Source organism: Crinia signifera, chromosome 8, assembly GCF_055691185.1.
Source record: "Crinia signifera chromosome 8, ASM5569118v1, whole genome shotgun sequence".
In the NCBI taxonomy this organism is placed as follows: domain Eukaryota; kingdom Metazoa; phylum Chordata; class Amphibia; order Anura; family Myobatrachidae; genus Crinia; species Crinia signifera.
The window spans coordinates 176,630,882-176,655,687 of record NC_139224.1 but is presented as its reverse complement, the minus strand read 5'-3'; the positions used below and the strand labels follow the sequence as shown (position 1 = coordinate 176,655,687).

The following is a 24,806-nucleotide window of genomic DNA, read 5'->3' as shown; positions in this document are numbered from 1 at the left end:
TGACTATAGTCCATCTAATGGTGTCACCACTGCCGGGGTGAGTATCACTGGTACTCACTGACTATAGTCCATCTAATGGTGTCACCACTGCCGGGGTGAGTATCACTGGTACTCACTGACTATAGTCCATCTAATGGTGTCACCACTGCCGGGGTGACTATCACTGGTACTCACTGACTATAGTCCATGTAATGGTGTCACCACTGCCGGGGTGAGTATCACTGGTACTCACTGACTATAGTCCATCTAATGGTGTCACCACTGCCGGGGTGAGTATCACTGGTACTCACTGACTATAGTCCATCTAATGGTGTCACCACTGCCGGGGTGAGTATCACTGGTACTCACTGACTATAGTCCATCTAATGATGTCACCACTGCCGGGGTGACTATCACTGGTACTCACTGACTATAGTCCATGTAATGGTGTCACCACTGCCGGGGTGACTATCACTGGTACTCACTGACTATAGTCCATCTAATGGTGTCACCACTGCTGGGGTGAGTATCACTGGTACTCACTGACTATAGTCCATCTAATGGTGTCACCACTGCCGGGGTGAGGATCACTGGTACTCACTGAGTATAGTCCATCTAATGGTGTCACTACTGCCGGGGTGAGTATCACTGGTACTCACTGACTATAGTCCATCTAATGGTGTCACCACTGCCGGGGTGAGTATCACTGGTACTCACTGACTATAGTCCATCTAATGGTGTCACCACTGCCGGGGTGAGTATCACTGGTACTCACTGACTATAGTCCATGTAATGGTGTCACCACTGCCGGGGTGAGTATCACTGGTACTCACTGACTATAGTCCATGTAATGGTGTCACCACTGCCGGGGTGAGTATCACTGGTCCTCACTGACTATAGTCCATGTAATGGTGTCACCACTGCCGGGGTGAGTATCACTGGTACTCACTGACTATAGTCCATGTAATGGTGTCACCACTGCCGGGGTGAGTATCACTAGTACTCACTGACTATAGTCCATCTAATGGTGTCACCACTGCCGGGGTGATTATCACTGGTACTCACTGACTATAGTCCATCTAATGGTGTCACCACTGCCGGGGTGAGTATCACTGGTACTCACTGACTATAGTCCATCTAATGCTGTCACCACTGCCGGGGTGAGTATCACTGGTACTCACTGACTGTAGTCCATCTAATGGTGCTACCACTGCTGGGGTGAGTATCACTGGTCCTCACTGACTATAGTCCATCTAATGGTGTCACCACTGCCGGGGTGAGTATCACTGTTACTCACTGACTATAGTCCATCTAATGGTGTCACCACTGCCGGGGTGAGTATCACTGTTACTCACTAACTATAGTCCATGTAATGGTGTCACCACTGCCGGGGTGAGTATCACTGGTCCTCACTGACTATAGTCCATGTAATGGTGTCACCACTGCCGGGGTGAGTATCACTGGTACTCACTGACTATAGTCCATGTAATGATGTCACCACTGCCGGGGTGAGTATCACTGGTACTCACTGACTATAGTCCATCTAATGGTGTCACCACTGCCGTGGTGACTATCACTGGTACTCACTGACTATAGTCCATGTAATGGTGTCACCACTGCCGGGGTGAGTATCACTGGTACTCACTGACTATAGTCCATGTAATGGTGTCACCACTGCCGGGGTGAGTATCACTGGTACTCACTGACTATAGTCCATGTAATGGTGTCACCACTGCCGGGGTGAGTATCACTGGTACTCACTGACTATAGTCCATCTAATGGTGTCACCACTGCCGGGGGGAGTATCACTGGTACTCACTGACTTTAGTCCATCTAATGGTGTCACCACTGCCGGGGGGAGTATCACTGGTACTCACTGACTATAGTCCATCTAATGGTGTCACCACTGCCGGGGTGAGTATCACTGGTGCTCACTGACTATAGTCCATCTAATGGTGTCACCACTGCCGGGGTGAGTATCACTGGTGCTCACTGACTATAGTCCATCTAATGGTGTCACCACTGCCGGGGTGAGTATCACTGGTGCTCACTGACTATAGTCCATCTAATGGTGTCACCACTGCCGGGGTGAGTATCACTGGTACTCACTGACTTTAGTCCATCTAATGGTGTCACCACTGCCGGGGTGAGTATCACTGGTACTCACTGACTTTAGTCCATCTAATGGTGTCACCACTGCCGGGGTGAGTATCACTGGTACTCACTGACTATAGTCCATCTAATGGTGTCACCACTGCCGGGGTGAGTATCACTGGTGCTCACTGACTATAGTCCATCTAATGGTGTCACCACTGCCGGGGTGAGTATCACTGGTGCTCACTGACTATAGTCCATCTAATGGTGTCACCACTGCCGGGGTGAGTATCACTGGTACTCACTGACTTTAGTCCATCTAATGGTGTCACCACTGCCGGGGTGAGTATCACTGGTACTCACTGACTTTAGTCCATCTAATGGTGTCACCACTGCCGGGGTGAGTATCACTGGTGCTCACTGACTATAGTCCATCTAATGGTCTCACCACTGCCGGGGTGAGTATCACTGGTACTCACTGACTATAGTCCATCTAATGGTGTTACCACTGCCGGGGGGAGTATCACTGGTACTCACTGACTATAGTCCATGTAATGGTGTCACCACTGCCGTTGGGAGTATCACTGGTACTCACTGACTATAGTCCATCTAATGGTGTCACCACTGCCGGGGTGAGTATCACTGGTGCTCACTGACTATAGTCCATCTAATGGTGTCACCACTGCCGGGGTGACTATCACTGGTACTCACTGACTATAGTCCATCTAATGGTGTCACCACTGCCGGGGTGAGTATCACTGGTACTCACTGACTTTAGTCCATCTAATGGTGTCACCACTGCCGGGGTGAGTATCACTGGTACTCACTGACTTTAGTCCATCTAATGGTGTCACCACTGCCGGGGTGAGTATCACTGGTACTCACTGACTTTAGTCCATCTAATGGTGTCACCACTGCCGGGGGGAGTATCACTGGTACTCACTGACTATAGTCCATGTAATGGTGTCACCACTGCCGGGGTGAGTATCACTGGTGCTCACTGACTATAGTCCATCTAATGGTGTCACCACTGCCGGGGTGAGTATCACTGGTACTCACTGACTATAGTCCATGTAATGGTGTCACCACTGCCGGGGTGAGTATCACTGGTACTCACTGACTATAGTCCATCTAATGGTGCTACCACTGCTGGGGTGAGTATCACTGGTGCTCACTGACTATAGTCCATCTAATGGTGTCACCACTGCCGGGGTGAGTATCACTGGTATTCACTGACTTTAGTCCATCTAATGGTGCTACCACTGCCGGGGGGAGTATCACTGGTGCTCACTGACTATAGTCCATGTAATGGTGCTACCACTGCCGGGGGGAGTATCACTGGTGCTCACTGACTATAGTCCATCTAATGGTGTCACCACTGCCGGGGTGAGTATCACTGGTACTCACTGACTATAGTCCATGTAATGGTGTCACCACTGCCGGGGTGAGTATCACTGGTACTCACTGACTATAGTCCATCTAATGGTGTCACCACTGCCAGGGTGAGTATCACTGGTACTCACTGACTTTAGTCCATCTAATGGTGTCACCACTGCCGGGGTGAGTATCACTGGTACTCACTGACTATAGTCCATCTAATGGTGTCACCACTGCCAGGGTGAGTATCACTGGTACTCACTGACTTTAGTCCATCTAATGGTGTCACCACTGCTGGGGTGAGTATCACTGGTGCTCACTGACTATAGTCCATCTAATGGTGTCACCACTGCCGGGGTGAGTATCACTGGTACTCACTGACTATAGTCCATCTAATGGTGTTACCACTGCCGGGGGGAGTATCACTGGTACTCACTGACTATAGTCCATGTAATGGTGTCACCACTGCCGTTGGGAGTATCACTGGTACTCACTGACTATAGTCCATCTAATGGTGTCACCACTGCCGGGGTGAGTATCACTGGTGCTCACTGACTATAGTCCATCTAATGGTGTCACCACTGCCGGGGTGACTATCACTGGTACTCACTGACTATAGTCCATCTAATGGTGTCACCACTGCCGGGGTGAGTATCACTGGTACTCACTGACTTTAGTCCATCTAATGGTGTCACCACTGCCGGGGTGAGTATCACTGGTACTCACTGACTTTAGTCCATCTAATGGTGTCACCACTGCCGGGGTGAGTATCACTGGTACTCACTGACTTTAGTCCATCTAATGGTGTCACCACTGCCGGGGGGAGTATCACTGGTACTCACTGACTATAGTCCATGTAATGGTGTCACCACTGCCGGGGTGAGTATCACTGGTGCTCACTGACTATAGTCCATCTAATGGTGTCACCACTGCCGGGGTGAGTATCACTGGTACTCACTGACTATAGTCCATGTAATGGTGTCACCACTGCCGGGGTGAGTATCACTGGTACTCACTGACTATAGTCCATCTAATGGTGCTACCACTGCTGGGGTGAGTATCACTGGTGCTCACTGACTATAGTCCATCTAATGGTGTCACCACTGCCGGGGTGAGTATCACTGGTATTCACTGACTTTAGTCCATCTAATGGTGCTACCACTGCCGGGGGGAGTATCACTGGTGCTCACTGACTATAGTCCATGTAATGGTGCTACCACTGCCGGGGGGAGTATCACTGGTGCTCACTGACTATAGTCCATCTAATGGTGTCACCACTGCCGGGGTGAGTATCACTGGTACTCACTGACTATAGTCCATGTAATGGTGTCACCACTGCCGGGGTGAGTATCACTGGTACTCACTGACTATAGTCCATCTAATGGTGTCACCACTGCCAGGGTGAGTATCACTGGTACTCACTGACTTTAGTCCATCTAATGGTGTCACCACTGCCGGGGTGAGTATCACTGGTACTCACTGACTATAGTCCATCTAATGGTGTCACCACTGCCAGGGTGAGTATCACTGGTACTCACTGACTTTAGTCCATCTAATGGTGTCACCACTGCTGGGGTGAGTATCACTGGTGCTCACTGACTATAGTCCATCTAATGGTGTCACCACTGCCGGGGTGAGTATCACTGGTATTCACTGACTTTAGTCCATCTAATGGTGCTACCACTGCTGGGGTGAGTATCACTGGTACTCACTGACTATAGTCCATGTAATGGTGTCACCACTGCCGGGGTGAGTATCACTGGTACTCACTGACTATAGTCCATCTAATGGTGTCACCACTGCCAGGGTGAGTATCACTGGTACTCACTGACTTTAGTCCATCTAATGGTGTCACCACTGCCGGGGTGAGTATCACTGGTACTCACTGACTATAGTCCATCTAATGGTGTCACCACTGCCAGGGTGAGTATCACTGGTACTCACTGACTTTAGTCCATCTAATGGTGTCACCACTGCCGGGGTGAGTATCACTGGTGCTCACTGACTATAGTCCATCTAATGGTGTCACCACTGCCGGGGTGAGTATCACTGGTATTCACTGACTTTAGTCCATCTAATGGTGCTACCACTGCTGGGGTGAGTATCACTGGTACTCACTGACTATAGTCCATGTAATGGTGTCACCACTGCCGGGGTGAGTATCACTGGTACTCACTGACTATAGTCCATCTAATGGTGTCACCACTGCCAGGGTGAGTATCACTGGTACTCACTGACTTTAGTCCATCTAATGGTGTCACCACTGCCGGGGTGAGTATCACTGGTACTCACTGACTATAGTCCATCTAATGGTGTCACCACTGCCAGGGTGAGTATCACTGGTACTCACTGACTTTAGTCCATCTAATGGTGTCACCACTGCCGGGGTGAGTATCACTGGTGCTCACTGACTATAGTCCATCTAATGGTGTCACCACTGCCGGGGTGAGTATCACTGGTATTCACTGACTTTAGTCCATCTAATGGTGCTACCACTGCTGGGGTGACTATCACTGGTACTCTCTGTGCAATAAGTGACTCCGCGGTGCAATAAGTGACTCCGCGGTGCAATAAGTGACTCCGCGGTGCAATAAGTGACTCTACGGTGCAATAAGTGACTCTACATTGCAATAAGTGACTTTTATCGTGCCCCCTAATTTCCTCTCATGCACTGAACATTAAAAGTCTTCACACGATCCATAACCATGTCGCAACCCTTGTGCAGTTTGTAAATGAGCCTTCTGAGGTAAAAGGCTAGTTTGCCAAACAAAAAATTTGCATTTTTGGGGCCAAATTCAACTCGCCCTATTTAATTCCAGTGCTGATTTTTCGACTGGGTGAAAAATCCAGCATTGGTGAAAACCGCGCGGATCAGCAAAATTGGTTTTGATGAATTTGCGCCCATTTTCGTCCATCCTGATTCGCTCAAATAAATAAAAATAAAAGTGAAATGGCAACAGCAAAATGAACTCAAAATTGTGCGGAATTGCCCGTGATTGAATACTATCGGCAATTTATTGCAGATTTTTCGCTTGGCCAGGAAATTTGGCCCAGATTTTATACCCCCAAAGACTCCAGAAAATACATTGTGCACATCTGCACTGCGCATAGTGACACATTCGGTCTCCTCTGCGGATCTCTCAGCGCAGTTGGAAAGCGCGTACGGAGATGTTTTCCTCTACTGTAACACATTTCCATTCCCGCATTCCTCACACTGTCTCATCGCTTTCATAGAGTCTGTCCAGCATATATAATGCACATTATCACAGAGCACCGCTCCGTTGCAGCGAGCACTTACCTGGGGCTGACAGACTAAATCTGAAGAGAGGAGACCTGGGAGTTTCTTATTTGAACACTGTAGAGAAACGTCTTTTGTGGGAGTTGCGCCGGGCGATGTTCCATGTGATCAGTGAGCATCTAATATTAATGGAGGAACACATGCCGTAAGCTTTGTGGAGATCAAGGATAAAGTGCTCCGGCTATAAGGCAGAAAGTACAGGCCGCTTGTTACAGCGTGATACACGATGACAAGCGTCTGCCAATCTGTATGAAGGATATCGCCTCACCCCATATGCACCAAACTGCCCCAAACCTTCTAAGCAAAGGAACATGTGCAAGAAGAAGCTGTAATGTCTTATCCTGTAGTCGTGGCTCACTGCTTGCTGACATATTTCTGCAAAAGTCCATCTCCTACTAGAACGTGAATGGTTATATAACATACAAGCGTTTGTGCTAAGATCAGATCTCCTGTATACACATTGAGCTGTGATGTCATCACTTTATTATAAACCACTGTGTGTTATTCTGATGATGTAATCCGCTGTTCAGACTCTGACTACAGTGACCCAGCTGTGTCCTCCATGTCCTTATAATGTATGGAGTTCAGGGCTTTATAACTGCCGATGTTATTGGCGTGGAATTGTCATATGTGTCAGTATGTGTTACACCGGTTCACATGTAGCGATCTCTTCATACGTGTGACAGTTAGATTAGCTTGTATGTAGGGATCTCTTCATACGTGTGACAGTTACAGATTGCCATGTTACTGTATGTAGGGATCTCGTCATACGTGTGACAGTTACAGATTGCCATGTTACTGTATGTAGGGATATCATCATACGTGTGACAGTTACAGATTGCCATGTTACTGTATGTAGGGATCTATTCATACGTGTGACAGTTACAGACTGGCATGTTACTGTATGTAGGGATCTCTTCATACGTGTGACAGATTAGCGTGTTCCTGTATGTAGGGATCTATTCCTACGTGTGACAGTTACAGACTGGCATGTTACTGTATGTAGGGATCCCTTCATACGTGTGACAGTTACAGACTGACATGTTACTGTATGTAGGGATTTCTTCATACGTGTTACAGTTGCAGATTGGCATGTTACTGTATGAAGGTATCTCTTCATACGTGTGACAGTTGCAGACTGGCATGTTACTGTATGTAGGGATATCATCATACGTGTGACAGTTACAGACTGGCATGTTACTGTTTGTAGGGATCTCTTCATACGTGTGACAGTTACAGACTGGCATGTTACTGTTTGTAGGGATCTCTTCATACGTGTGACAGTTACAGACTGGCATGTTACTGTATGTAGGGATCTCTTCATACGTGTGACAGTTACAGACTGGCATGTTACTGTATGTAGGGATTTCTTCATACGTGTTACAGTTGCAGATTGGCATGTTACTGTATGTAGGGATCTCTTCATACGTGTGACAGTTACAGACTGGCATGTTACTGTATGTAGGGATCTATTCATACGTGTGACAGTTACAGACTGGCATGTTACTGTATGTAGGGATCTCTTCATACGTGTGACAGTTACAGACTGGCATGTTACTGTATGTAGGGATCTATTCATACGTGTGACAGTTACAGACTGGCATGTTACTGTATGTAGGGATTTCTTCATACGTGTTACAGTTGCAGAATGGCGTGTTACTGTATGTAGGGATATCATCATACGTGTGACAGTTACAGATTGCCATGTTACTGTATGTAGGGATCTCTTCATATGTGTGACAGTTACAGATTTTCATGTTACTGTATGTAGGGATCTCGTCATATGTGTGACAGTTACAGAATTCCATGTTACTGTATGTAGGAATCTCTTCATACAGTATGTGTGACAGTTACAGATTGCCATGTTGTATGTAGGGATCTCTTCATATGTGTGACAGTTACAGATTGGCATGTTACTGTATGTAGGGATCTCGTCATACGTGTGACAGTTACAGATTTTCATGTTACTGTATGTAGGGATCTCGTCATTCGCGTGACAGTTACAGATTTCCATGTTAATGTATGTAGGGATCTCTTTATACTGTGACATTTACAGATTGGCGTGTTACTGTATGTAGGGATCTCTTTATACATGTGACAGTTACAGATTGCCGTGTTGTATGTAGGGATCTCGTCATACGTGTGACAGTTACAGATTGGCATGTTAGTGTATGCAGGGATCTCTTCATACGTGTACAGATTGGCGTGTTCTTGTATGTAATTGTACATCTGCTGTACAGTCTGGGGTTAGCACAATGGGGGATCTGCAAACAGAACTGGTGCAAGGTGGTGTAACCAGGGCCCTTTATCACAGTCACACTTATAAATAGAGGTTTAGTCGCACCTGTAATTAGGTCATGTCCTACTGGGACTGGGGCTATCCCTGTATGGTTATATTATATTAGTGCTGATCTCTGCACTAGACCGTTCCTCAGTTGCCTTATAACCCTGGAAAAGACATGGAAATATTCAGCTGTAACACCTATAACGAGCCCCCCCCCCCATTATAAGCTGTGGTTCAGTCCATCACTGTCATGGATGCTGGCTGCGGAATGTTCTAGATATTTCTGCTGTTCTGTGGGTGTTCTGTACAGATAACGGCCTGCTGCCGATGGTTTATATAGAGGAACGTGTCTCTTATATGTGGTTAGGTTATTCCTCTGTGTACGATGGATTGAAAGCAACCTGTGGCCTTGATGTATAAGAAATACGCCAAATACAAACGGTGCTATTCCACGTTCCCCTGAACCTCCGAACATTCTGTCTCCTGAAAGCGTCACTCAGAAGAGGTCACAGTGCATGTTGCCATATTTCTTTGGAAGCCCATCCCACATTTGTCAGTTGCAGAAAATGGACTGATGCCACTTAGCTCTGGTTACAGAATGCCCTTACAGACTAGCGGAGCAGTGACAGTGGGTGTCACAGCACTGCTCCGCCCACTGCCTCCGGCATTATAACGGTGGCTACCAGCCTGGATGCGTCTGCATAGTATACACCTATATCATGTTACTGTTGTATATTTATTGTGACAGAGAGGGAGAGAGAGAATGACATTATGTTCCGCTGTGTATCTTACAGGAAGAGGACATTTTGGACCTGCTGGAACAGTGCGAGTTGGATGATGAGAAGCTGTCAGGAAAATGCACCCAGCACAGAGAACCGCGGGTATGTAGCCCCAAAATGCAGCATAAACCAATGTAACCCAGAATAAAATCTGTAATCCTACCTCTAGCGTTAATAAACTATGTGTGTGTGTGTATATATATATATATATATATATATATATATATATATTATGTGTGTGTGGCGTCTAACGACGTACGCTGCGAGATTCACAATGGGACAATGTAATCACAGCTCAGAGTCCAGCACGCATTGTGGCCACAGGCTGTAAAATCCCGCCGTCATCAACCATTGTGCAAATGTCCAGCACACATATAAGTGCATTGGTGCCAGAAGTCGGTATTACATAGTAAGGAGCCATACATCATACATGGGGAACCCTGCCTCATATCCACTGTACCATGAGGACAGAGGGGGAACCCCGCCTCATATCCACTGTACCATGAGGACAAAGGGGAACCCCGCCTCCTATTCCCTGTCCCATGAGGACAAAGGGGGAACCCCGCCTCATATCCACTGTACCATGAGGACAGAGGGGGAACCCCACCTCCTATTCCCTGTCCCATGAGGACAAAGGGGGAACCCTGCCTCATATCCACTGTACCATGAGGACAAAGGGGAACCCCGCCTCCTATTCCCTGTCCCATGAGGACAAAGGGGGAACCCCGCCTCCTATTCCCTGTCCCATGAGGACAAAGGGGGAACCCCGCCTCATATCCACTGTACCATGAGGACAAAGGGGAACCCCGCCTCCTATTCCCTGTCCCATGAGGACAAAGGGGGAACCCTGCCTCATATCCACTGTACCATGAGGACAAAGGGGAACCCCGCCTCCTATTCCCTGTCCCATGAGGACAAAGGGGGAACCCCGCCTCCTATTCCCTGTCCCATGAGGACAAAGGGGAACCCCGCCTTCTATTCCCTGTCCCATGAGGACAGAGGGGGAACCCTGCCTCATATCCACTGTACCATAAGGACAGAGGGGGAACCCCGCCTCCTATTCCCTGTCCCATGAGGACAGAGGGGGAACCCCGCCTCCTATTCCCTGTCCCATGAGGACAGAAGGGGAACCCCGCCTCATATCCACTGTACCATAAGGACAGAGGGGGAACCCCGCCTCCTATTCCCTGTCCCATGAGGACAGAGGGGGAACCCCACCTCCTATTCCCTGTCCCATGAGGACAGAGGGGGAACCCCGCCTCCTATTCCTTGTCCCATGAGGACAGAGGGGGAACCCCGCCTCCTATTCCCTGTCCCATGAGGACAGAGGGGGAACCCTGCCTTCTATTCCCTGTCCCATGAGGACAGAAGGGGAACCCCGCGTCATATTTCTTGTCCCATGAGGACAGAGGGGGAACCCCACCTCCTATTCCCTGTCCCATGAGGACAGAGGGGGAACCCCGCCTCCTATTCCCTGTCCCATGAGGACAGAGGGGGAACCCTGCCTTCTTTTCCCTGTCCCATGAGGACAGAGGGGGAACCCCGCCTCATATTCCTTGTTCCATGAGGACAGAGGGGGAACCCCGCCTCATATTCCTTGTCCCATGAGGACAGAGGGGGAACCCCGCCTCATATTCCTTGTCCCATGAGGACAGAGGGGGAACCCCGCCTTCTATTCCCTGTCCCATTAGGACAGAGGGGGAACCCCGCCTCATATTCCTTGTCCCATGAGGACAGAGGGGGAACCCCACCTCCTATTCCCTGTCCCATGAGGACAGAGGGGGAACCCCGCCTCCTATTTCCAGTCCCATGAGGACAGAGGGGGAACCCCACCTTCTATTCCCTGTCCCATGAGGACAGAGGGGGAACCCCGCCTCATATTCCTTGTTCCATGAGGACAGAGGGGGAACCCCGCCTCATATTTCCTGTCCCATGAGGACAGAGGGGGAACCCCGCCTCATATTCCTTGTCCCATGAGGACAGAGGGGGAACCCCACCTCCTATTCCCTGTCCCATGAGGACAGAGGGGGAACCCCGCCTCCTATTCCCTGTCCCATGAGGACAGAGGGGGAACCCTGCCTTCTTTTCCCTGTCCCATGAGGACAGAGGGGGAACCCCGCCTCATATTCCTTGTTCCATGAGGACAGAGGGGGAACCCTGCCTCATATTCCTTGTCCCATGAGGACAGAGGGGGAACCCCGCCTCATATTCCTTGTCCCATGAGGACAGAGGGGGAACCCTGCCTCATATTCCCTGTCCCATGAGGACAGAGGGGGAACCCCGCCTTCTATTCCCTGTCCCATTAGGACAGAGGGGGAACCCCGCCTCATATTCCTTGTCCCATGAGGACAGAGGGGGAACCCCACCTCCTATTCCCTGTCCCATGAGGACAGAGGGGGAACCCCGCCTCCTATTTCCAGTCCCATGAGGACAGAGGGGGAACCCCGCCTCATATTCCTTGTTCCATGAGGACAGAGGGGGAACCCCGACTCATATTCCTTGTCCCATGAGGACAGAGGGGGAACCCCGCCTCATATTCCTTGTCCCATGAGGACAGAGGGGGAACCCCGCCTCATATTCCTTGTCCCATGAGGACAGAGGGGGAACCCCGCCACCTATTCCCTGTCCCATGAGGACTCACCCCAAGGACTTGTGGTCACACAGCTATAGTTGGAACATTTATTACTATACTGTAGTAGAAGCACAATGAGCAGCGCAGGACGGTGCCGCGATGTACACCTGCATTTGCTCAAATGCGCTTATTCAGCGCAGTGAGCCCCCGGGGTTTATGTTGTGCGATATGAGACATTGGGTGGGATAGGGCAGATTACAGGCAATGCAGAAAGGACATTTCATATTATAGGGAGTGAAATCTAAAGGGCAGAAGGGGCAGATTCCCAAGGGCATTTCTGTGCAGAGAGGCGCTGGGGCACCTTTACTTCTCAGGAGAATTTGATGTCTGAGGTACTGTAGCCTGCACTTTTTATGGGACGGATCTTTAGCCACTAGTCAGTGTAAAACAAGGCAGCACGTGTAATTATTGCTGCTGTACATGAGCCCAGCAGGGCATTTCATGGCACTGTATGAGGTCGCCTGGCTGCGGTGAGGTCGCCTGGCTGCGGTGAGGTCGCCTGGCTGCTGTGAGGTCGCCTGGCTGCGGTGAGGTCGCCTGGCTGCGGTGGTTTCTGCCCTCAGCATGTCTGTGTTAGCCGGTCCTTTCCCAGGTCCATGAAGTCTGCATCTGGTGATACCCAACATCGGATCAGTATGGGAACCTTGGGGTTTATGTATAACCTCTGAGGAATAATAATAATAGAATCTGGACGGACGCTTCCAAGGGAAGAAAACGTTGTCTGATATAATTGGCGACTAGTTCTGTCCATTCAGCTGTGAGTAAAACAACTACTTAGAAAAGTAATTAGAAAGAAAATGAGTGGGAGGGTTTCGTTAATAATTATATCAATGAGGAACCTGCCAAGTGTAAGAAGCTTGCTGAGATACAAGATACAACTCCCAGGGATGGTGGGACGGTATTGTCCCGGCTTAGCTCTGCCGTACGCCCATTGCTGCAATTATTTCACTTCTCACTGTTTATATTTTTGAATTTATTTCTTAAGTGGTTTCCAGGTAAAATATCCCTGACACAGAGCGATAAACAGCCAGCCAAGCAGCTCCTAACTGTCATGTTACAAAACAGGGTTTGAAAAATGGCAGTAAGGAGCTAGTTCACTGGTTCTTTATACCTCTTGAAGCTTAGTGCATCTGGCCCTTAGCCATTGTTATGTATAGAAGCCATCAGTATGAGGGGGTGGCGTGAATACTTTTATGGCATGTGGAACTTTGGTGTGCATGCGGCTTTGTTTTAAGGTGCTCAGGCTGCACACTCTGCCCAGTCCAGGGTGACACCTTTTCCCTGCCAACTCCAGGCTGGTATAATACCATTTTGCCAAGTGGGAATGCCTGAGCGGCCCTCACAAAGTAAGGAAATTCCCTAACTGTATCCAGGCCTTATCTCAAGTCATTGCTCTATCTCCTTAGCGTGGAATCTCATATTTGCCAAGAGCTGTAGCACTGGTCCTTCTCCTCTTCCTCATGCAGCCTGCATACTGTCATTATGGTTCCAGAGTAGTGATAGTGGATGTCCTCCAGCTAGGAGACAGCTCGGAGATCTTGACCCAGAGTTGTGACGGTGAATGTTCTAGCTGTGTTGCCAAGATCTGTCTGTAAGATCTGGAGCCAGAGATCATTGATGGCGGATGTTTTAGCTGTAGAGTCATTGGCCAGCTCCAAAATCCAGAGCCTGAGTAGTAATGGCAGATTTTCGAGCTATATAGCCAGAACAGAGCCAGCTATGAGATCTGGTCCAGAAGTCCAGAAGACCTACAGTGTAATGCTTTATCTTGGAGCTGCAGTTGAATGGTTCGTGTCCCTGGGGCACGGTGTGGCACTCTGGGGCTTAGATGGGTACCATGGGCTTGGGAAATGGAGTGGGAATCCCTGGCGTGGAACTCTTGGCTATGGAGCGGGACTCTTGGGTCTGGGGCAAGACTCTTTGGTCGGGGGCGGCACTCCTTGGAGTGGGACTCCTGGGTCTTGGAGCAGGATTCCTAGGCCTTGAAGCAGCACTATGGGTCTTGGACCAGTACTCCTGAGTCTGGAACAGCACTCTGGAGATTGGGGCAGCACTCCTGAGTCTGGAACAGCACTCTGGGGATTGGGGCAGCACTCCTGGATCTGGAGTGGCACTCTGGGGATTGGGGCAGCACTCCTGGATCTGGAGTGAAAATCTGGGTCCAACTCATTACCTCCGCAGAATGATTTTGGGTGTCAGCCATTTCTTTAACGCTCCAGCCGTGCGTAGCTTCTATAGAAAGGAATTTATATGTGTGCACATACCCATGACTGTAAATCACTCAGCATAAAAGCATATACACAAATGATATAAACATCGTAGGAATGGGCAGTATCTCAGGGGAAAGTTCTAATTGTGTAACAGATTGAACATGACGGTGAAGTGATATTATTGTCCTCCAATCGCGGCTTGGTATGGTCATCGAATATTAATTTATCTAAACTATTTATATTCCTCTCCAATATAATTTTATCCTCCCCCCCGCCCATGGCGCAGTAGATTGGTTTGTACGCCACGCTGCGTTAGTGCTGTAAAAAAGTTCTGCTCTGTAAAATTTTGTGTATGGTAGAAAAAAACACTAATTATATATCAGATTAATTTTAAAATCAAGATTCATAACAGAGCTCTGAGCCTCAATTAATTTTTAATATTGTGCCTTTATTTCATGGGAGAGGAAAGATGTTATTTATTAGTAACACTGAGCGTTCTGGAATATTGCTCGCTCTCATCTGCACTAATGAAAGGTTTAATGTAACTCCGAGGACACCACATTGAAAGGATTTGTGGCATCTGAAAATGATGTTCTCAAACAAAATGAGACCTTTCAGCGACGCGTCGGATCCATTCCAACTTTTAAGAACATTCCACTCCCACGAAACTGTGAAAAATTGAAATGAAAAGGGAACATACTTCAGAGAATGTATGATGTATATAAATCTCTGCGCCGCGCATTGACAACGGCTGTTCTGACGATGATTAGATGCTTAGTAATTATAACCTGACAACGTTATTACAAATAACTTCATCATGACTTCACCATCTCCTGTTTATCCCTGGGAAATGAGGACAACTTGGACCTCTGTCAAAAATCTTTTGTAATAAGGTGCAGGAACGAAGAAGTTCATACATTTAGGCCTGATCCGGGGTGCGATGTGGCATGGAGAACGTCCGATGTAAGTCCGTGCATTGTTATCGCTCATGGAGGCAGGGGCTGGGGATATTACTGACCTACCTGTAGGGTAACAGTGGTCACACAGTTCTTCTAGGCCTGGGGATTCTGTCTAACGTATATTCCATCTGCAAAGTGACGACACATAGATGACGTTTCATCAGAATCCACGTTACACTGCATTACGCATCTTAAGGTCCCCACACACACACCGATCCCGGCGTGCGTTGTGGGCTTAACTAGCACACATAGCATCGCATCATATGCCTTGTGCATACGATGTGCATGCGATGCTATGCTAGAAAAAGCTAGTACAAAAAGTATGTGCAGCACATACTTTTTGTACTGTGCGATGAGGTGCAGCGGGAGCGCGCACCCCATCGTATAGCATCGCCGGGATCGGTGCGTGTGTGGGCACCTTTAGTCGTGGCCTCAGTGCGATCTAGAATGTAATCCCTGATCCCAGGTTGTGGTTGGCTAACGCAAGTAGCCTGTAAGTTACATTGAGGGTGAATGCAGTATAAGGGGCTGTTATGTGTGCATACAGATGTGACCACTCGGTAGCGCGTGTGCATATAGATGTGTCCACTCGGTAGCGCGTGTGCATACAGATGTGTCCACTCGGTAGCGCGTGTGCATATAGATGTGTCCACTCGGTAGCGCGTGTGCATACAGATGTGTCCACTCGGTAGCGCGTGTGCATACAGATGTGTCCACTCGGTAGCGCGTGTGCATACAGATGTGTCCACTCGGTAGCGCGTGTGCATACAATGTGACCACTCGGTAGCGCGTGTGCATACAGATGTGTCCACTCGGTAGCGCGTGTGCATACAGATGTGTCCACTCGGTAGCGCGTGTGCATACAGATGTGTCCACTCTGTAGCGCGTGTGCATACAGATGTGTCCACTCGGTAGCGCGTGTGCATACAGATGTGTCCACTCGGTAGCACCCGTGCATACAGATGTGACCACTCGGTAGCGCTTGTGCATACAGATGTGACCACTCGGTAGCGCGTGTGCATACAGATGTGTCCACTCGGTAGCGCGCGTGCATACAGATGTGACCACTCGGTAGCGCGCGTGCATACAGATGTGACCACTCGATAGCGCAGGGGGTCTTTTCTGCAGCATTTTCCTGTTAAATAGTGCCTTGTTTGCAAAACAGGGAATAAGACACACAAGCAGCTTCTGCTGATTAAAGTTATATACAGCATATACAGCTTGTATTCAGTGTGTGACTACCGCTGTATCTGCATGCAGAACACCAGGAAAACACTAATGCTCCATTTCCTATGCAGGTACAGAGCAATCGCACACTAAATGTAGGCATGCTGCATATCGTTTTACTCAACAGAAGCTGTATGTGCATCACATTAGCTCTGTTTGCGAAATAAGACGCTATGTAACCCCAAAAAAAAGCTTTTGGCGCTACAGTCACACAGAGCTCATGTGTTTTAACGCAACTTGTATATCATTAGGGATAGATTTGGACACATCTGTATGTCCCCGGTGACTCCCTACCCTTCCCTTTGCACCCTACTGCCACGTCAGCCCCCTTTCCCCACGGCTGGTTTTAATGTTGTTTACCGAAACCACGTATTCCCATTGTAAGAAAATGCGATGCAGGAAAATGATTCATAACAACGTTCGGCTCTTTCTTAATACAGGCAAAGTCATTTACCCGGCTCATTTTCTTATTTTATGCTTCATTTAAAATACAACACAAATTGGAAGATGAAACGGCGGCAATATGGCTGCAGCATCTGCGTTCCAGTTAATAACATTCTGACACAAGACAAGCAATACCAATAAAGCATCTACTGGGAAAACCGGTCAGTAATTATAATATGGCTGCCTAAAATATGACACGTTAGGCGCGCGGCGGTGGGTCTGCCGCGAGATCCATTCCGCCAGATGACAATATAGCAGCACCACGCGGGGGTTTTACTGATGCGGGCAGGCCGTAGTCCGTTCCCGGACATATACCTAGTACAGGCTTCTTCGCTGCAGCTCACGGAAGTTCCTTTTTTGTTCCTAAATACACAGACGAGGGGTTTGCACCTTTGTGAGCAGCCCCCTCCACCCCTGAATCCCTGAATACATTGTGCTGATTGTACAGACTGAACAGCAGGCGGCACTCTGCGAGAATAGGAATTAATTTCTTCTCGCTGTGTGAGCGCGGCAGACTTGGCTAGAATCGTACTTTTCATATTATATGTGTCATGCGTTCGGCTTTGAAATGTGCGTTGATTGAATAATTTATTTAGTATTATCCCAGATCCTCTCTCTTTCTACCAAAACATAAAATAATTTGATTTAAACTACATTTACTTTTCTTCTCCCATCAGCAGCACATCACCATTCTGGGTCTAATAGACAGGGAATTGGCTCATTTATATTAAACGTACAGAATATTCAATACTGTCAGTGTTGCGGTGTCAGGTGACGGCGCGGGATGCGTTCTCTGTGCTAACTGGAGTCAGCGCTGCTACCTGTTGTCTTCCAGGGCTGACATCGCGCTCATCACGACTAGTCAAAGGGGAATTTCGTGTAGGGAAAAAAAGAAAGATTTAATTCTGAGCTGAGCGAAGGTCTCGCCAACCGTGGGAAGTGTTTTAAATATTAGAATTGGAAAATTCCAGTGGTAAATCTGTCCGTCTCCGTCACATCCGTGGGGAGGCTTACAGGCACAAGCGCAGATCCGGCTCAGTGCGACCTGGGAGTGATCATTTATATCCTTAAACCCGGCCTCAGACACATGCGCATAGGCAATCCCCCGCTGCAAAGAGCCTTTGGTCACACACCGGGACGCTCGCACAGTGGTTTACAGCCAGGACGCCTTCCGGGGATGTGTGCACACAAAAATGGTCGGGCGGGAGGATGATGTCACATTACGTCAGTGCCCGCCCCCAATTCGTACAACAACGTGCCGCCGAAAAGTAAGTCCTGGGCTTTCTTTTGACTGTGTGCAGAGGAAAAATCATTAGATGGTAAATGACCATCAAAAAAGGTTTCCAAAAAAGGGGGGGGGGGGGTGCATTCACCAGGGTGGTGTTAACCTGCTCTCGGAGCTCTGAGGTCTGAATCAGGCCCACGGAACGATATAGGTAAGCGATATCGTTTAATGACATCACCAGGAGCCGCTGAATATGCAGGTCATTACTGTGTAGCCTAATTGACTTGTATGTTCAGCAGACGGCGCGGCTCGGTAACGATATTGAGACGCGGTGGCGTTGAGACGTGATATATTTCACAGTATCATGTAGTGTGTACGGGGATTTAGTCCTGGATGAGAACATTCCTATATCCATCCTCAGCATGTATGAATTGCTCCCCTCATCTGCTATATGCCAGCAACATTTCTGCCGGTATTTTGCAGGTTTCATTAGTGGTTTTGGTCTTAAAAGTTGCGGCCCCAAAAGCTACACGCAGCAGAATTGCCTCCTGTCCTAAACCGTAATGTGCAAGGATGGACATCGCTGCCAAGGGCCTTGACCACGGCCTGGGGCTAGTCTGGGGAAACAGTTTGAAATAGTTTACTTTGCGAATGCATGGGGGGCCGCTGGTGGCCACGCAGAAGGACATTTGTCCCCCACAGCAGCAGGAAGATGGTGTCCCCCTTAGCCGCTGGAACAAGCCGAGCGCCCCCAATAACCCTGTTGTGTCCGATTTCCCTACAATAACATCTGAGCGTAGAATTCGCTAAGATCGGCGTGTTCTCAGATGAGCGGATTATGTGGCTGTTACCATCGATCGCGTAGAACATTACATCTAACATGATAGATTCGCAGTGTGGGAACGCTGACCTCGGACCATTACACCGCTGGTAGCGGAACGTCTGCGAGGGGCTCGGACAGGAATAGTAACAGGAGCATCCATCAGAGGGCTAATAACTCAGCCCAGCCGCTGGCGTGCCGACGCTGTTTTTGTTGATGTTTTTACAGCGCAGTCTATTCACTGGAAGTTCATCCATGACTGGAGCAGGTTTAGGAACCTGCTGAGAACACTTTAGTCATTTAATGGTTATTAAATGGTTGTGAAATGGTTCTAATCACGCCACGTTCTTCTCTCCCCTCCTGACGCCTGAGCCGAATACTGATGAGTCTCCGTGTGGAAGAGACATCACACAGCTCAGACTTCTGGGCGTTATGTATTGTGGTCTGTGTGTCCGCCACCTGGGCCTCAGGTGTGTCACTGGCAGAGAGTTCAGTCCTGTACACTCTGTCAGTCCTGTACACTCTATCAGTCCTGACCTGTACACTCTATCAGTCCTGCGCACTCTATCAGTCCTGCGCACTCTTTCAGTCCTGCGCACTCTATCAGTCCTGCGCACTCTATCAGTCCTGCGCACTCTGTCAGTCCTGCACACTCTATCAGTCCTGTACACTCTGTCAGTCCTGCACACTCTATCAGTCCTGACCTGTACACTCTATCAGTCCTGCGCACTCTATCAGTCCTGCACACTCTGTCAGTCCTGCACACTCTGTCAGTCCTGCACACTCTGTCAGTCCTGACCTGTACACTCTATCAGTCCTGCGCACTCTGTCAGTCCTGCGCACTCTGTCAGTCCTGCACACTCTGTCAGTCCTGTACACTCTGTCAGTCCTGTACACTCTATCAGTCCTGCGCACTCTGTCAGTCCTGACCTGTACACTCTATCAGTCCTGCGCACTCTATCAGTCCTGCGCACTCTGTCAGTCCTGCGCACTCTGTCAGTCCTGCGCACTCTATCAGTCCTGTACACTCTATCAGTCCTGACCTGTACACTCTATCAGTCCTGCGCACTCTATCAGTCCTGCACACTCTGTCAGTCCTGCACACTCTGTCAGTCCTGCGCACTCTGTCAGTCCTGACCTGTACATTCTATCAGTCCTGCGCACTCTGTCAGTCCTGCGCACTCTGTCAGTCCTGCACACTCTGTCAGTCCTGTACACTCTGTCAGTCCTGTACACTCTATCAGTCCTGCGCACTCTGTCAGTCCTGACCTGTACACTCTATCAGTCCTGCGCACTCTATCAGTCCTGCACACTCTGTCAGTCCTGCACACTCTGTCAGTCCTGCGCACTCTGTCAGTCCTGACCTGTACATTCTATCAGTCCTGCGCACTCTGTCAGTCCTGCGCACTCTGTCAGTCCTGCGCACTCTGTCAGTCCTGCACACTCTGTCAGTCCTGTACACTCTGTCAGTCCTGTACACTCTATCAGTCCTGCACACTCTGTCAGTCCTGACCTGTACACTCTATCAGTCCTGCGCACTCTATCAGTCCTGCGCACTCTATCAGTCCTGCGCACTCTGTCAGTCCTGCACACTCTATCAGTCCTGTACACTCTGTCAGTCCTGCACACTCTATCAGTCCTGACCTGTACACTCTATCAGTCCTGCGCACTCTATCAGTCCTGCACACTCTGTCAGTCCTGCGCACTCTGTCAGTCCTGACCTGTACACTCTATCAGTCCTGCGCACTCTGTCAGTCCTGCACACTCTGTCAGTCCTGACCTGTACACTCTATCAGTCCTTCACACTCTATCAGTCCTGCGCACTCTATTATTCCTGTGCACTCTATCAGTCCTGACCTGTACACTCTATCAGTCCTGCCTACTCTGTCAGTCCTGTGCACTCTATCAGTCCTGCACACTCTATTATTCCTGCGCACTCTATCAGTCCTGACCTGTACACTCTATCAGTCCTGCACACTCTATCAGTCCTGTACACTCTATCAGTCCTGTACACTCTATCAGTCCTGCACACTCTATTATTCCTGTGCACTCTATCAGTCCTGACCTGTACCCTCTATTATTCCTGCACACTCTATCAGTCCTGCGCACTCTATCAGTCCTGCGCACTCTATCACTCCTGCGCACTCTATCACTCCTGCGCACGCTATCAGTCCTGCGCACTCTACCAGTCCTGCGCACTCTATCATTCCTGCGCACTCTGTCAGTCCTGCGCACTCTATCTGTATTCCATGAATCAGGCCCACAGACGTCGCTGTATGACGCGTGCTCAGAACTCTCCGTATTACATGAATCAGGCCCACAGACGTCGCTGTATGACACGTGATCAGAACTCTCTGTATTACATGAATCAGGCCCACAGACGTCGCTGTATGACACGTGATCAGAACTCTCTGTATTACATGAATCAGGCCCACAGACGTCGCTGTATGACGCGTGCTCAGAACTCTCTGTATCACATGAATCAGGCCCACAGACGTCGCTGTATGACGCGTGCTCAGAACTCTCTGTATACATGAATCAGGCCCACAGACGTCGCTGTATGACACGTGATCAGAACTCTCTGTATTACATGAATCAGGCCCACAGACGTCGCTGTATGACACGTGATCAGAACTCTCTGTATACATGAATCAGGCCCACAGACGTCGCTGTATGACACGTGATCAGAACTCTCCGTATTACATGAATCAGGCCCAGAGACGTCGCTGTATGACGTGTAATCAGAACTCTCTGTATTACATGAATCAGGCCCACAGACGTCGCTGTATGACGTGTGATCAGAGCTCTGTATATATGAATCAGGCCCACAGACGTCGCTGTATGACGTGTGATCAGAACTCTCCGTATTACATGAATCAGGCCCACAGACGTCGCTGTATGACGTGTAATCAGAACTCTCTGTATTACATGAATCAGGCCCACAGACGTCGCTGTATGACGTGTGATCAGAGCTCTGTATATATGAATCAGGCCCACAGACGTCGCTGTATGACGTGTGATCAGAACTCTCCGTATTACATGAATCAGGCCCACAGACGTCGCTGTATGACGCGTGATCAGAGCTCTGTATATATGAATTAGGCCCACAGACGTCGCTGTATGACATGTGATCAGGACTCTCTGTATTACATGAATCAGGCCCACAGACGTCGCTGTATGACGCGTGATCAGAACTCTCCGTATTACATGAATCAGGCCCACAGATGTCGCTGTATGACGCGTGATCAGAACTCTCCGTATTACATGAATCAGGTCCACAGATGTCGCTGTATGACGCGTGATCAGAACTCTCCGTATTACATGAATCAGGCCCACAGACGTCGCTGTATGACGTGTGATCAGAACTCTCTGGGGGAAATTTACTAAGAATACGAATACGACTGGCTGCAGCCATAATTGTGACAAAATACGATTTGTAAATAGGGAAGATTTACGTAGCTGCCCTATTTATGAATTCGTATTTGGCCGATGGCATAGCCAGTCGTATTCTGGCTGATAGGAATTTGTATTTAGCTACCGTATATACCGATCAGTCAGATCCGTACAGGCTGCAGTGTAAAAAAAAAAATAGAAAACATAAATAAATAATTTAAACAAATGGCGTGGAAAAACTAAAAACCGAATCACCCGGCACCAGAGCAAACTCCGGAGAAGCCGCTGGATGTGTGTTTACATCCTGCTCCTCCTGAATACCGCTATTGGCTGCCTAGCGACTCCTGATTGGCCACTAGGCAGCCAATAGTGGTATTCGGGAGGAGAAGCCGCAGGATGTAAACACACGTCCTGCGTCTCCTCCGGAGTTTGTACTGGTGCCGGGTGATTCAGTTTTTTTGTTACACCAAGACCCTACATGGACCCAAGAGGACGCAATCTACGCCGGAGGACCCTGGTAAGTATGGATTCCTTCTACAGGTTCTCCCATATTGGATTTCTTCAGGGCCATCGGATGGACAGAGACCTACCTACGGGTCAAGATAGGTAAGTATATGTATGAGTATAAATGGGCTCCGAATGTAATAAAGTGTTATTTTGCTGGTGTCAGTGTGTATTTATTTAACTATTGGTATTGCTGTGTATTTATGGGCTGCATGCTGGGACTTGTGGTTCTCCAAGCCGATTTTTTTATTAATTAAAAAAAAACATTTATACTAAAATACGCCAGGAATATACACTTAATTTTCCAGGCGTATTTGCAGAAGCCTGAACGGATCAGTCAGATCAGTCACATCAGATCCACCAGATCAGGCAGATCCCTGCAGGCTTCTGCCAAATATGCCTGGAAAATGAAGTGTATTTTCCAGGCGTATTTTAGCGGCATTTAACAGCCGTATCCCGCTAATTACCGTCAGTTAGCGGCGTATATTACATACGGATGATTAGTAAATTAGGAAACTCCTATCCATATTCTATCGATGGCGTAAACATTCGTATTTGGAAATGCACATATTACGAATGAAGGTATTTTCGGCATAGCAAATGCAGAAACTGTGAATAAAATAGACGTATTTTCTAATCCGAATACGCCTATTTTACATGTATTTCCCTTAGTAAATTCCCCCCTCTGTGTTACAGACCCTGTCCTCCATGCCGGAGTGCACTCAGTCCTACAAGAAGAAGAACTACAGCAACAGCAGCAGCTCCGGTTCGGCCAGCAGCTCCGACATCGAGGACGAGAAACCGCTGAGAGAGAAGAAGGTTTCCTATGACCTGGAGGAGCAGAAGTATAAGTCGCTGGAGAGATCCAGTACGTGTGGTTACTGTATAATCCCGATAATGATGCTACCAGGGTCCATCAGATTGTTACCAGGCGTCAGGGGGCCGTCGGCAAGAAAATGTTCTACCAAATGCAGAAACTGCGCAACATGACATCTGGCAGCGCTGGGCTGCGTTGGGCCTGCCCAGCACAGGGTAAGGCCGCCCTGCTCACCTGGACCCCTCTCGCAATGTGCCCATAAAACTTTGCAGGCACATTGCTAAAGTGCGAGCGCTTCTCTACACAGTGAAGTACGAGCACATTACCGGCCTCCCCTGCGCAGCCAGGCCAGCCATGTTTCGGAGCATCTGCAACGTCTGTGTTGTCCGGACCACTTCCACAAAGTGGTCAGTCGCCATCCTCCTCCTGTGATCGTAGTGTCAGGCCTTGCGCAGAAGTATGGAAATCGCCAAATAGGTCAGGGTCTGAATCAGGAACCAAATTCAATCCCACAGATATTATAACAGTATAATATCCCATTAAATGGTTGCTATAGATGTGTTCACATACATCTAGCCTGTTTCAAAACAGAGCATGTAGGACTCACTAACATCTTCTGCTGATTACAGTAATGTGCAGCATGTAGGACTCACAAGCATCTTCTGCTGATTACAGTAATGTGCAGCATGTAGGACTCACAAGCATCTTCTGCTGATTACAGTAATGTGCAGCATGTAGGACTCACAAACATCTTCTGCTGATTA

General features: G+C 48.7%; 1 protein-coding gene across 7 annotated transcripts in view; it reads left to right on the top strand.

Annotated features, from left to right (window-relative positions):
• The window catches only part of TTLL7 (tubulin tyrosine ligase like 7), a 191,450-nt gene that overhangs the window by 105,020 nt on the left and 61,624 nt on the right, over positions 1-24,806 (top strand). For all 7 annotated transcript variants that reach the window (XM_083157857.1, XM_083157854.1, XM_083157856.1 and 4 more), the window contains 2 exons: positions 9,827-9,913; positions 23,922-24,093. In XM_083157857.1, coding sequence (XP_083013983.1) covers positions 9,827-9,913; positions 23,922-24,093 — 259 coding nt within the window. The remainder of the gene's footprint in view (positions 1-9,826; positions 9,914-23,921; positions 24,094-24,806) is intronic.